At 41.4% G+C, this 14,569-nt stretch overlaps 1 protein-coding gene across 3 annotated transcripts in view; it reads right to left on the reverse strand.

Moving 5' to 3' along the window:
- Positions 1-1,864: 1,864 nt before the first annotated feature.
- Positions 1,865-14,569, reverse strand: part of rhbdl1 (rhomboid, veinlet-like 1 (Drosophila)) — a 239,275-nt gene continuing 226,570 nt past the window's right edge. For all 3 annotated transcript variants that reach the window (XM_048551678.2, XM_048551681.2, XM_048551679.2), the window contains 3 exons: positions 14,442-14,542; positions 5,060-5,120; positions 1,865-2,930 (listed from right to left, as the gene is read on the reverse strand). In XM_048551678.2, coding sequence (XP_048407635.1) covers positions 2,659-2,930; positions 5,060-5,120; positions 14,442-14,542 — 434 coding nt within the window. In that variant the 3' untranslated portion in view covers positions 1,865-2,658. The remainder of the gene's footprint in view (positions 2,931-5,059; positions 5,121-14,441; positions 14,543-14,569) is intronic.

Below are 14,569 nucleotides of genomic sequence, written 5' to 3' on the forward strand. Positions count from 1 at the left end.
TCACAATGGGGTGTGAGTTGTCAGGGAATCTGCAGATGGTGTTGTTCTCAGGTACCTACTGCCCTTGTCCTTCTAGGTTGTAGCGGAGGTGGGTTTGGAAGGTGCTGTTTAAGGTAAGTTGTTGTAGAGCATCCTATGGATGGCACACACTGCTGCCTCTGTTCATCAGTGGTGGAGGTTGTGAATGTCTAAGGTGGTTGGATGAAATAATCAAGTAGGTTGCTTTTTCCCATATGCTGTCAAGCTTCATGAGTGTTGTTGGAACTGAATTCATCCAGGTAAGTGGGGAGTGTGTTCCGTCATTCGCCTTCCCCTCTCTCCCTATTTATTTCAGAGCCCTCTCCCCATCCCCCTCTCTGATGAATGGTCTAGGCCCGAAACGTCAGCTTTTGTGCTCCTAAGACGCTGCTTGGCCTGCTGTGTTCATCCAGCTCCACACTTTGTTATCTCGGGTTCTCCAGCATCTGCAGTTCCCATTATCTCTGATCACAATTTTAACCTCACTGCGAAGCCTCTTCCAGGGATGCCTAACCTGAAGAAGTTACCCCCTCCCTCCGGACAAACCTCAGGGGAATTCTCTCCCACTGCAACTCTCTTGTTCTCTCCACCTATCTTCTCCTTTATCCATCTACAATCTGCCTTCCCCTCTCTCCCTGTTTATTTCAGAAACCTCCCCCCCTCCCCCTTTTCTGATGAAGGGTCTAGGCCCGAAACATCAGCTTTTGTGCTCCTAAGCTGCTGCTTGGCCTGCTGTGTTCATCCAGCTCCACACTGTGTTATCTCCATTCCTAGCTCGTGCCTTGTGCCTTGTTTGTTGTCAACAATGTAATCATCAACATGCTGTGGTCTTGTGCATTGTATGCTCCATACTATGTGCACCATTGAAATGTGTTAAAGATTGACCATGTATTATCTCATTAGATAGAGGTATGACAAGTGGCCTATTCATACTAGCCTTGGCAATGCTAGAAAACAAGATTAACTGGATTAAGGAATAAGTCATATCTAGACCCCTTCCAATTTAGCTCTAAATTCTAGACCACATATTCATATATTCTTTCAAAGGACTATCCTTCATATTAAATTTACCATCACTGTTTTCATTTGCAGGTTCCATCAATTTTGTTTTTCAAAAATGTCCCTGGCTGCTTATCCTCCTCCTGCATTAGCATCATCTGTAAATCAGTGTTGCTTAAGAGTTCTGAATCTGTGTCATTAATCTGTGTTAAGAATAGTTACTGTTCCACCAATGTCCTGGCCTCTCCTAATCACAACTCCTGCCCTGTTCAACATCACCCTTCCACCACTTGACACTGAAATTTTAGTTCATGCATTTAAGAAATGTGACAAAGGCTTTCTTTTGGTAATCTAAGTGATATTCCAGCTGGAATGTCAAATTTTCAAAAACATCAAGCAGGTTTAGGCAGAACTTTCATCTTGTTGAAACCAAGTTGGTTATTACTAATTAATTACCAGTGAGGCAGTCCTCAAATTTTCTCTTCATAATTGACTCTTGTTTTGTTTGTTATGGCCACAGAACTGATGCGTCTGTAATTTCGCTGATTTAGATTTGACTCCATTCTTGAGTACAAGTACTGTGCTTACTCACAGCGTTGTGTAGAAAATTACACTCCATTCAATTCTGCATGAAGTTCCAAGAGGCATTTTTAAAAAGTTACTTCCACTGTTCTGGGATTGTGATCACAAATGATGTAGGTATCAAGTGAAATGTCAAACAATGTTAATCTTCAAACCTTATTCACAGTCTCCTCAGGTACTTTTTAATGCCAAAATGATTAATCAAGATCTTCGTTCAAACATATACAAACAGCCTTTAGTGATCAAGGTCAATATTTATTGAGACATTTTAGCTTGAAAACATCTGTATGAAATTTAACACATTAGATTTACCAGACTTAATAGGTCAAAGGAAGTACGATGAAGGTCATTGTTCACAATATAATTCTTGTCACAAATTTTTTTCAATATATCTTCACATCCCATTTGATGAAATGTACACAAAATACAGTGAGGTTCTTGAGAAAATGCAGAGCTAGTAAAATGAATGTTATGTGTGTTTTAAATTTGGGCTTTCTAACCTATTCCTGTTTTCGCCGTCTTATCAGGTAAGGATGATCCAAGATAGACAAGTAGCAGGTAGCTTACCAGGGCTGGGTGCTTGTAACCTCTAAATGGGTTGAGCTGCTAACACTCTGGCTGTATTCCTGAGTATACCTGGTTCTTAACCCTTGGCATGTTCCAACCTGCACTTAAATTCTCTTGGTGTAGGGAAGTAGGATGCATTCCTACAGGGATTGAATATACCCTCCACACAGCAGGTTAAACAGAAGCTCCACTTATAGTGTTAGACTTCCACAACAGCTGGTTCCACCAGAATAAAATTCAATCTTCCACCTATACTCTCAAAATCCCAAAAATTTGCAAGTGATGTCTACCACTGGTGTGGTGATTACTCATTGTCTAGTCATTGAGATACAAATCCTGCCAATCACAATGATGATAAAAATCGGTAGTCAAAAGGTCAGTTTTAACAGTTGCTCGCTGAAGGTCCACTTCATGTTTCTTCATTAACAAAGAGGTTCCGCAGCCAAATAAACCTCTCTGCTGGGACAGATTCCAAAGCCGAGGTGTGGTTACCTACGGCGGGGGTGGGATCTGCACACCCAGGAGGTCGTACGCAAAAATGTTCCAGAAAATTGCGAACACAACAAAGATGGCGTACGAGAAGACCATGACCCACCAGGCACACTGCTGGTGGAGATTCTCCTCATAGCTGCGCAAGATGATGAGTCCCATACTGATTCCCACCACTGCACCAGCCAGATGTGCCATGAAGCTAGGCTGGGGACCAGAAGAAGGAAGTGGAGGGGAGAAACGAAGCCATACTGCACGGCCGACCTCAGAGCTCACTGCCAATATGAAACAGAATGCAAATTTAAAAACTTCAAAACCATGGAGCAAAACAGCTGGACAGTCTACAGTCTTGAAGAATGGGGGCCAGCACGATCGCATAGAAATCTATCACATTCTACAAGGACCAGACAGTGTAAAAGGAGGAAGGATGTATTCAGTGACTGGGCAGTCCAGACCGAGGGGTCGCATTCTAAGCATAAGGGGTAGGCACCTTAGGACTGAGATGAGGAGAAATTTCTTCACCCAGAGAGGAGTGGGCCTGTAGAATTCTAAGCCACAGAAAGCAGTGGAGACCAAAACGTTGAAAATGTTCAAGAAAGAAATAGTTACAGTTCCTAGGATCAAAGGATATGGGGAGGAAACAGGATTAGGGGACTGAGCTAGATGATCACTTGTAACCGTATTGTGTGGTGAAATGGGCTCATTGAGTGAGTGGCCTGCCCTCCTCCTACTTTCTATATTTCTAAACTCGGTTGATGAAGTTCTGGAAGGACTTTCATATGAGGAGAGTTTGATTAGATTATATTCCCTGCAGTGTGGAAACAGGCCCTTTGGCCCAACAAGTCCACACCGCCCCTTGAAGCATCCACCCAGACCCATCCCCCTATAACCCACACACCCCTGAACACTACAGGCAATTTCCCATGGCCAATCCACCTAACCTGCACATCGTTGGACAGTGGAAGGAAACCGGAGCACCCGGAGGAAACTCACGCAGACACGAGGAGAATGTGCAAACTCCACACAGACAGTTGCTCGAGGTTGGAATCGAACCCGGGTCCCTGGTTCTGTGAGGCTGCGGTGCTAACCACCGTGCCACCTTATTGGGCCTGTACTCATTGTAATGTAGAAGAACAAGAGGTGACCTTATTGAAACATACAATGCTATTAGATGTTTGACAGGGTAGATACAGAGAGGTTGTTTCCCCTTGTGGGACAGTCTGGTACAAGAGGACATAATTTGAGAATAAGGTATTGCCCACTTAAAACAGAGATGAGGAGGATTTTTTCTCACAGAGGGTGGCGTTCTTTACTCCAGAGGGCTGTTGAGGTTGAGTCGTTAAGTATTTTTAAGGCTAACATAGATTTTTATTCAGAGGGGAATCAAGGGATGGGAGAAAAGGCAGAAAAATGGGGTTGAGGATAATCACTTCAGCCATGATCTCACTAAACACTGGAGTTGACTCAATGGACTGAATGACCTACTTCTGCTCCTATACCTTTTGGTCTAAACTGCAACATTGTCCTTCTATTTTATAAATTTCCAGATGAAACATGAATTACATTATTCAAACCCTCTGAATATAAAGAGTTTTTTCACCTTGGAATGTTAACTGAAATGGACAGGAAACTCTTTGGTTTGTTGGGGGTAACATCTGATAAGTTGAGGCTCTGTACAGTGGGAGTGAATGGGATGTTGTTTCCACTTTGCAATCCTATACCTTCATCAGAATATATGTTAACAAAAGGTTGACTTTGTCAAGCCTGCTGGAAAGGGAAAAGCCATGGAGATTTTGAGGTATCTCATCCAAAGACAACAGGGTGGTTTGTCATAGTCAACTGAGCACAGTACTCTATGACTCGCTGCTCCATTCGGTTAGTTTTATGGCCAGCCTTCATTCCCAAGGATCTACCGCAGAGATCCTGTTGTCTCTTTGTAATATGTACGTTGGGATGTGACAATGTATGAAGGACCTAGTGTGTCTATTTTAGGACTTAACTGTGCAAAGCATGCACCATATGCATACTGCACAATTTTAGCTGTTGTTCAAGCCAAAGAGGAACCTAAAAGGTACATGCGTATTTATTTATGTGGCATCGAGGAGGAGCAGTATCTAATGCACTCAATAGAAATACTTGGCTCTTCCAACCCTAGACCTACCATATGCTAGATCCAGAACAGGGCCTACACTCCACAATGCTCATTTAACATTCACAGCCTCCCAGCTTGATAGTATTAAGCAAACATATTAAGAATATTCCTGTAATTAATCTGCACAGAACAGGTCGAATGTTTTCAAGAGTTTTCATGTCCAGTTAGTATTGAAATTATAATGTGTGATGTTGGGGGAGGGCGATAAATAATTACTACAGGGTGCAAAGTTATTGAAAGGAAGATACTTACTGCAGACAAGGGCCAAGATCATTCGAAGTAGTTTATAGGGGCACCTCATTCCAGCCCAATTCTGAAAGATAATAGACAACATGCTGTGACATACTTAGATGCTGTTATTCCCTAGTTATGCTGTAAACGTCGGCTTTGACATTTCACTTTTAAAGGTTCAAGACTCCATCCAGAATTTGAGAATATATACTAGTGCTCAATTGAGATTATTTTTGTCAGTGCAAGCATTCAGATGAAAGAGTAAACCAAGGGTCTCAGGTTAGTGTAAAAGATCCTTCGGTGACATCAGAAGAGGAGCAGTGGAATTCTTTCAGTAACCTGGGCAACATTCCTCTCTCAACCAATATATCCAGGAACTAACTCATTGGTGTTCATTCTCGTTCCTCAGCACAAATCGCCACTCTATCTGAACTAATTATGTAGCACTTTGTTAAGTCTCAAGGACACAAAGGATCTGACGTGGAATAAAGTCAGCTTCACACATTAGAACTTTATGTATCATATGGACTTGGCAAAGTGATGTGGGCTTATACAACAAACACCTGCGTTCCATTGGGAAACTTGCAGTTTGTGATGATACCAGAATTTTGCAGCAGGAGTAAAAGTGTAGCTGACTGTTCTAGATCATAATGAAATAAATCAGACAGCAGCTTTCAACACGGAAACCCAGAAATTGCAGTCAAAAATACTTGGTATGTCCACAAGGGTGTGCTAAAACAGCCCCCATCAATACTCTTGGCATTGAAATGGTTGCAATGGCCAAAATGTTGAGGCACTATCAATTAATTTCTCACGAACCACATTCAAATAAGTTAGAACTGGTGCATTAAGGAGTAAGTGAGTTTTTTTTTAATGTGTGATAATTAGTGCTAAATGACCTTTCTGTCCCCAATAATTCAGTTTTACAAGTGTGGATCCTCATTCCTTCAGAAGTCAATTAGCACTCCACAAATCTGACTGAAACATCCTAACTCAGTCCTGCAGAGACTGAGCCAAGAAGTGTAAATTAGAATATTTAGTTCAATATCAAGTAATATACAGAAAGCGAAATAAAAATAGATTGATTAAGAAAGAAAAAGAAAAATGTGGCATAAATAATTTGGTTTTTAAAAATTTTACTTGGTCTCCATTAAACTCTGAAGGAATGCAATTCCACACACAGCATCAGAGAGGTTATTGCACTGTTAAAAAAATTATTTATATTCCAATGGACAAGCTCAAACTTTGTTATGGGGAATTCTGTGGATATCTATCACATGAGTATGGCAACAGCATGCTGTTTCATGTATCTTAATGCCAAGCCTGTCATGGTAAATACTGATGCAGTAAGTCCCTGTTTAAAATGGATTCACTTCATCTTGTTTCACTTCAGCAACAAACTAATGGCGGTATAATCATTTAATATTGTGAGTTTCAGTTTACAGTGTTTCCCTACAGATGTCCTGTGTGACCTGCCTGCCCTCAAGACCCTTCACCATGTTTCTGCTTCCGCCGTCTGTCCCCTTCACCCTCCTCTTGGTCTCACTGCCATCAGACGATCTTCACCACTCGCTGGCTCCTGTTCCCATCTTCTGTTCTTACGGCTAAAGAAATCTCTGGTGTCTATTTCTGTCGTGGTCATTTAAAACTGCATTATGTGAACTTAATTTTAACATTTATTTCTGATAGTTGCATTTATAGTGTACTCATTGCATTTTTTAATAACTTAAAAGTTATTTTATTTATGAATGTGAATATTTGAGAATGTACACTATCTCAATTTAATACTGTCTTGAAGTTTTTTTTTGCTGAAATAGATCTTGAAAATACCTTATTATCCTTTTGTATTTGGTCATTTATTTTAGTTTGCAAATTATTTCAGCCAGGAATACACAGAACCACACACATACTGTGCAGTATTTCAACCATTCTATTGTTTTTTCTGAACAAAAAATTTCAGCATGAATCCAACTTTGGCTTTAATACTGATTCCTTAAAGTTGCAATTTTCAGACATTTAAAAACCATAAATTTAGTAATTTAAATATAGTAATGTTTCTGAAAGATTAAGGTCCATTAGATAGCAACTTTCTAATTCCTGATGCAGGGAAGTGATGGCCTGGTGGTATTATTGCTGGACTTAATCCAGAGACCCAGATAATGTCCAGGGCAACCCAGCTTCAAACCCTGTAAAGGCAGATGGTGGAATTTGAACTCAATAAAACAATTTGGAATGTAGAGTCTAATGATGGCCATGAACCCATTGTTGATTATTGGAAAAACCCAAGAAGGGTCTAGGCCCGAAACGTCAGCCTTCCTGCTCCTCTGATGCTGCTTGGCCTGCTGTGTTCATCCAACTCAACACCTTGTTATCTCAGATTCTCCAGCATCCACAGTTCCTACTACCTCTGGTTTACTAATATCCTTTAGGGAAGGAAACTGCTATCCTTAACTGGTCTGGACCACATGTAACTCCAGGCCCACAGCAATGTGGTTGACTCTTGACTGCCCTCTGGGCCGTTAGTGATGAGCAATAAATCTGGTCAGTGATGCCTTCATCAATGAATGAAAAAAAGAAACTGCCTCTGTTGTCAACAGCTGTTCTGAGGTCCAATCCTACTGGTCTCAAAACGTTAACTGTTTCTTTCTCCACAGATGTTGTCAGACTTGCTGAGATTCTCCAACATTCTCTATATTTGTGCCAGAAACTGCTGCTGGATTTACAGTTTAATATCCAAGAAAGTTGGTGACCTCTCCACTGTTCATTCATGGAATCTTGCTCTTTGTATATTAGAATAAGAACCAGCTAGCATTTCTGTTAGCAAGTAATAATAAGCAGTAAATAAAAACCAAAAGAACCGTGGATGCTGTAAATCAGGAACAGAAACAAAGTTGCTGGAAAAGCTCAGCAGGTCTGGCAGCATCTGTGAAGGAGAAAACAGAGTTAACGTTTCGGGCCCAGTGACCCTTCCTCAAGCAGTAACTTGCATGCTTCCAATTCAATTTCACAATGAGCCTAACTCCTCCTCCCCCCGCCTCTGTCCATCTACCATCAATTACGTTTTTTATTAGACAGAGCTATCATTGGGCATTACAAGTGTTTCGCACTTGGTCCTGTTGTCTTTTTTGCGTGACAAGCACAGAAATGTGCAATTGGTGCAAAAGGTGAAGTCACCTGGTATCAGGAATATGCTGGCAAGATGGATGCAGAACTGGCTTGGTCACAGGAGACAGAGGGTAGTGGTGGAAGGATGCTTTTTGGAATGGAGGGTCATTGACTAATGTGGCTCCACTGGGATCAGAGCTGAGACCTCTGCTGTCCTTGCTCCACTTAAATGATTTGGAGGAAAGTGTGGCTGGTCTAATTGCGGACAATACAAAGATTGGTGGAGTTGTGAGTAGTGAGGAAGATTGTCAGAGGGTGCAGTGGAATATAGATCAGTTGGAGGCAATGGCAGAGAAATGGCAGAGGGAGTTTAATCTCGACAAATATGAGGTGAAAATTATACAGTGTTTCATAATTCAATATTTCATAACTTGAGGCACACAAATTTATAGAAAAAAGTTATTTAAATATACAAGAGACTCTATGATAAATAGTATGCATTAGCTTTTATGAGACACGACATTAAAATATCAAGTAAGATGCTTCTGTCTCATTATTGTGGTTGTAAAGCTGTGCAGCATGTAAAATATTATGACAGCAGATTCCATGTGGACCACAATATAAGCAAATTCCTTCAGGTAAAAGACATAATGACAATCTAATGATAGTAGATTTACCATTTCATTGGACTTAGAATGTGAGCATTCATCAGTCAACAAGATAGAGGAACTTGTTGACATTTATCTCAAAATTTCTGTAAAAAGTACAATTGTTACTAAAATTTTTTGATATGTTACAATCTTGGACAATACCATCACATTTCCAATCTGATTGGTATAAGGACGGGTAACTTTTTGTTTAAGGTAAAGACACAGTCTAAGGTTTTATACACTGGAAGATAACTATACTTAAACAGCATCCAAGTCTAAACTAGTAACATGAGATTCCAGATACTTACTAGGAGAAAAATGCCAGGAGATTCCACTTTTTTTAAAAAAAACTACACCATACAAGTTAGAAATGTAAAACAATACACCTACATGACATATTTTAATATCCGGAATTAACATGAGGCAACTATGGGTCAACAAATTTTTTTTATTCACTCATGCAACATTGGTGTTGCTGGCTGGGCCAGCATTTATTACACATCCCTGATTGACCTTGAGAAGGTGATGTTGAGTTGTCTTCTTGACCTGCTGCAGTCCATGTGCTGCTTGTGACATTAGGGAGAGAATTCCAGGATTTTGATGCAGCAACAGTGAAGGAATGGCAATATACTTCCAAGTCAGGATGGAGAGTGGCTTGGAGGGGAACTTGCAGGTGGCAGTGTTCCCATGTATATGCTGCCCTTGTCCTTCTAGATAGTAGCAGTCTTGGTTTTAAAAGATGCTCTTCTAGGATCGTTGATGAATTTCTGCGGAGCATCTTGATACACACTGCTGCTACTGAATATTGGTGATAGTGTGAATGTTTGAGGTCACACAAGTTAAGTGGGTTGCTTTGTTCTGGATAGTGTCGAGCTTCCTGAATGTTACTGGAGTTGCACTCATCCAGGCAAGTGGGGAGTATATCATCACACTCCTGACTTGTGCTTTGTAGATGGACATGCTTTGGGGAGTCAGGAGGTAAATTACATGCTGCAGGACTCATAGCCTCTGATCTGCTCTTGTAGCCACAGTGTTTATATAGAATTATAGAATCCTACAGTGTGGAAGCAGGCCATTTGGCCCATCGAGCCCACATGGACCTTCCAAAGAGCAACTCATCCAGACACACCTCCTACACCATCCCTGTATCTCTGCATTTCCCATGGCTAATCCACCTAGCCTGCACATCCCTGGTCACTCTGGACAATTTAGCATGGCCAATCCACATAACCTGCAATAGAATCATACAGACGTTTTGTCAAACCTGTCCATGCCAAACATTATTCCAAACTAGACTAGTCTCACCTGCCTGTCCTTAGCCTATATCCCTCCAAATAGTTCTTATTCATCTACTTATCTAAACATCCTTTAAACATTGTAACTGTACCCACATCCACCTCTTGCTCTGAAATTTCATTCCATACATGATCTCTGGGTAAATAAGTTGCCCCTCGTGTCCTTTTTAAAATCTTTCTGCTCTCAACTTAAAAATGTGCCCCCTAGTCTTGAACTTCCCCACCCAAGGGGATAGACACCTGCCATTCACCTTATCTATGCCCCTCATGATTTTATAAATCTCGATAAGGTCACCCCACAGACCCTTATGCTCCAGTGAAAAAAGTCTTTGGACTGTGGGAAGTAACCCACTCATGCAGGGAGTGCATTCAAACTACAGTGCCCGAGTGTGGAATTGAACTCAAGTCCCTTGCTCTGCAAGGCACCACTGAGCCACCATGCTGCCCCAAATGGCTGGTCCAGTTCAGTTTCTGGTCAATGGTAAGCTCCAGAATGTTGATAGTGGGATCTCAGCAATAGTAATACCATTGAATGTCAAGGGGTGATTGTTAGGTTCTCTCATTGGAAATGGTCATCACCTGGCACTTGTATAGCATATGCATTACTTGTTATTTATCAACCCCAATCTGAGTATTGTTCAGATCTTGTTGCAATTGGAAATGAACTGCTTCAGTATCGTTAGAAGGCGTGAATAGTGCCAAACATTGTGTAGTCATCAGCAAATATACCCAAATCTGACCTTATGATGGGGGAAGTGCATTGGCTAAACAGTTAAGATGGTTGAACTTTGGTTTGCTCAACAGTGGTTGAATACCCAACACAGCACAGATCTCATGGATTTCTCAGCAACTAACTGAGATACTAATCTCTCCTTTACAGGAGATTTCAAATCTTCAGTTTTGAGGATCTACCCTCAGAATTCCCTCAAAAGCCACTCTGTCATGGACTGCCTCAAAGTCTGCTCACATCTGTGTAGTTCAATCCCTTCTGCTGATAATTCAGCATCTACTCATTGCCACAATTGAAGATCTGAGCATGGGCTGTCCTATCCCCCAGCAGCATTTTACCAGCATACAATAACCTCCTTTGACTCTGTCTCTCTTAACTGACTGTTCAGTTGCTGTTCGGTAACCCTTGAACTGTTCTGAATGATCTCTTAAAACACTACAGTGGAGTCCTATTCATGTACCTAGGCAACATTCAGATTTCATAGTGCACAGGACTATTGCTAGAATGGATATTTATCTCATTCAAAAATGTTAACTAGTTAAGGAAACCACAAAAACTTTGCTTGCTTACCATTAATTGTTATATTTTGTAGCTTTATGTACATAGCTAAAATCAATGGGTTGAAATTCGCACTAATATGGAATGAAGTGTTTCAGACAGAGATATGGGGAATTTGTATTCTGCTGTTCTAACATAGAAACAAAGCAAAACAGACTATAGGAACAGGAATAGGCCATTCAGCCCATCAAGCCTGATGTGTCATTCAATATGATCATGGCTAATCATTCAACTCAGCTGCCTGTTCCCACTTGCTCTCCATAGCCTTTCATTCTTTTAGTCCTAAGCGCTATATCTATATTCTTCTTGAAACTCTTAGTAATATTTTGCCCTTGAGAGTCCTGTGGCAGAGGTTTATCTCTCTTTCTCTCTGGATGAAGAAATTTCTCCTCATCTCTGCCCTAAAATGCCAACCCCTTATCCTTAGACTGTGACCTCTGGTCTGAACTAAGCCATCATTGAGAACATCCTTCCTGAATTTACCTGTCCAATCCAGTTGGAGTTTAAAGGTTTTCTATGAGGACTCCCTGCTGACCCCCGCCACCCGTTCTTCTAACTCTACTGAAAATAGTCCTAATCAATCCAGTCGCTGCTCTTCTGTCAGTCCTACCATCCCAGGAATCAGATCAATAAACTTTTGTTGCACTCCCTCCATAGCATTCTTCAGGTAAGGAGGTCAGAACTGCGCACAATACTGCAGCTGTGGTCCCATCAAAGCCCAATACAGCTGCAGCAAGACTTCCCTGCTCCTGTACTCAAATCCTCTCGCTATGAAGGACCACATATCATTTGCCTACTTCGCCTCCAGCTGCATCTGCAAGTTTACTTGCAGCAACTTGTGTACAAAGACGCCCTGGTTTTGTTATACCTCCCCCTTCCCCAACCTATCACCATTCAACAACAAAAACAGAAATTGCTGCAAAAGCCCAGTAGGCCTGGCTCCATTCGTGGAGAAAACTTAGTTAATGTTTTGGGGCCAATGACACTTCCTCAGAACATATCACCATTTAAGTTAGGGATGGGGATTGTGCAAGGAGACCTGGGTGTTCTACAGCATAACTTCCTGGTGTGTTTGGTGAACTGATAACAAAATTGATTGTCAACTCACTCCTTTTAATATGCAAAAGTTTCACTTTTTTTATATTTATATTTATCAGCCATGGCAACAAAGGGGTCAGCAATGTTAAATTTCTTTAAATAAGACAATTGAATTTAATTCTTTTGAATAAAATAGAACCGTGGAGCTTTTGATGGAACTTTGATGGTCAGACCATGTGCCTAAATCCAGGTGCTGGAACCGTCACTTCATTTCATCTCAATAGATCGAAACAGGGAACCACAGGCTTTCAGCAAAATCTTTGTTCAAGCTTCAACCACCAGATGGCACCAACATGCTAAGGTCCTGGAGTGGACCAGCAAACTGATGTATTTTCAATCAACACCTCTGGAAGAGGTGAGACTTCGATATAGGTCTCCTGGCTCAGAGGTAGGGACACTATCGCTGATCCACAAGCTTACCTCAAGTCAACAATTGTAAAGAAGGTGCATCTGATCTTAAACTGTTATGTATTCCAACTTACGGTGCAGTGGTAACGTGCCTGTAGGATAACAACTCACAGAAAGCAGTATTATAGAATCCCTACAGTGTGGCAGCAGGCCATTCAGCCCATCAAGTTTACACCAAACCTCTGAAGAGCATCCCACCCCCATCCCTAACCCTGCATTTACCTTGGCTAACCCACCTACCCTACACACCCTCAACAATATGGGCAATTTAGCAAGGCCAATCCACCTAACCTGCATATATATTTGGACTGTGGGAGAAAACAGGATCACCCAGGGGAAACCCAGGCAGACATGGGGAGAATGTGCAAACACGACATAGAGAGTCTCCCTAGCCTGGAACTGAACCTAGGTCCCTGGCGCTGAGAAGCAGCTGTCTAACTACCAAGCCACTTGGGTAATGGAAATAAAATTGATACAACAGAAACGAGACCACTCCAACAACATTAACGAGCTTACAACTGGAATATTAATCTAGTGTTAAAAAATTAAACATTTAAAACATAATATTTCATAAAATTTGTTTCTGTATGGCTCTCACTGTCTTCTGTTCCATTCACACCTCGTATAAAACACAAGGACATGATGAATTATCTATTTAAAAGTTCAGTGACACTGTGGAGGTGCCAGAACTGGGGTGGACTCACGAACACCCGAGGAAGGAGCAAGGCTCTGAAAGCTTGTGTTTTCAAATAAACCTGTTGGACTATAACCCAGTGTCGTGTGATTTCTGACAAAATTTAGTTAGCCTGAGTAAAGTGGGGATGGAGTGAGGAAAACAACTAGCTCCAGTTTTTAACTAACTCACAACCAATATAAAGTACTTGGATCAGCACTTGAAATGTCATAACATACAAGGCTATTGGCCTATTATGGGAAAGTGGGGCCAGGGTAGATTTAGCTGGATAGACTGAATGGCCTCTTCTGTCCTGTGTGATTTTGTGACTTCCCCCTGCCCACTTTCTCTGGATGGTGAGACATGCCGGGAATTGGATTTTAACCAGTAGCAAAATTGGAGCTTCAACTCAGTGCCTGGAAAAGTGAATAAACTCACACCCTCCAGTGGGCCCCTTATAGCTTGTTACCAGCAGAAATATTGCTTGCTCCATTGCCCTGGTCAGGAACGGAGTGAGATTGAACCTAATGAAAGATAGACAAATGTACTCCTGAATTTTGTAACTGAAGAGATTACTTTTTGATTTTCAAAATGGTCTAAACTGCTCCTCACTTGGGTCGATAACACCATAAACAGCTGTAATAGCATATTTCAGCCCTGCCTTTCTCTGGCAACCTGGCAGAAGTTGGGAATTCACCGTAGGGTTATGTGTGACTGCTTTAATCTCGGCACACTATAAAATTTGGGATCTGTACTTTGCCAAGAGAAAATCACATGCTGCAAGACAGTGTATCACTTGATCTTCGACATAGCTCAATGCTGCTGTGGTTTATTTGCACTGTGTTTTTGGTTTAATTACATTTGGAAAGGCAAACTGAACAATTACCATGACAACATTGGCCAAGTGTGCAGAACAGAGAGCGTACACACCGCCAGAGGCTCCAACCACAGGTGCCCGCATGTCAGTGACAGAAACAGTCAGGGAGCCTGTAACACACAAAAACAGAATAATAT

This window comes from Stegostoma tigrinum, chromosome 23 (genome assembly GCF_030684315.1).
Source record: "Stegostoma tigrinum isolate sSteTig4 chromosome 23, sSteTig4.hap1, whole genome shotgun sequence".
In the NCBI taxonomy this organism is placed as follows: Eukaryota; Metazoa; Chordata; class Chondrichthyes; order Orectolobiformes; family Stegostomatidae; genus Stegostoma; species Stegostoma tigrinum.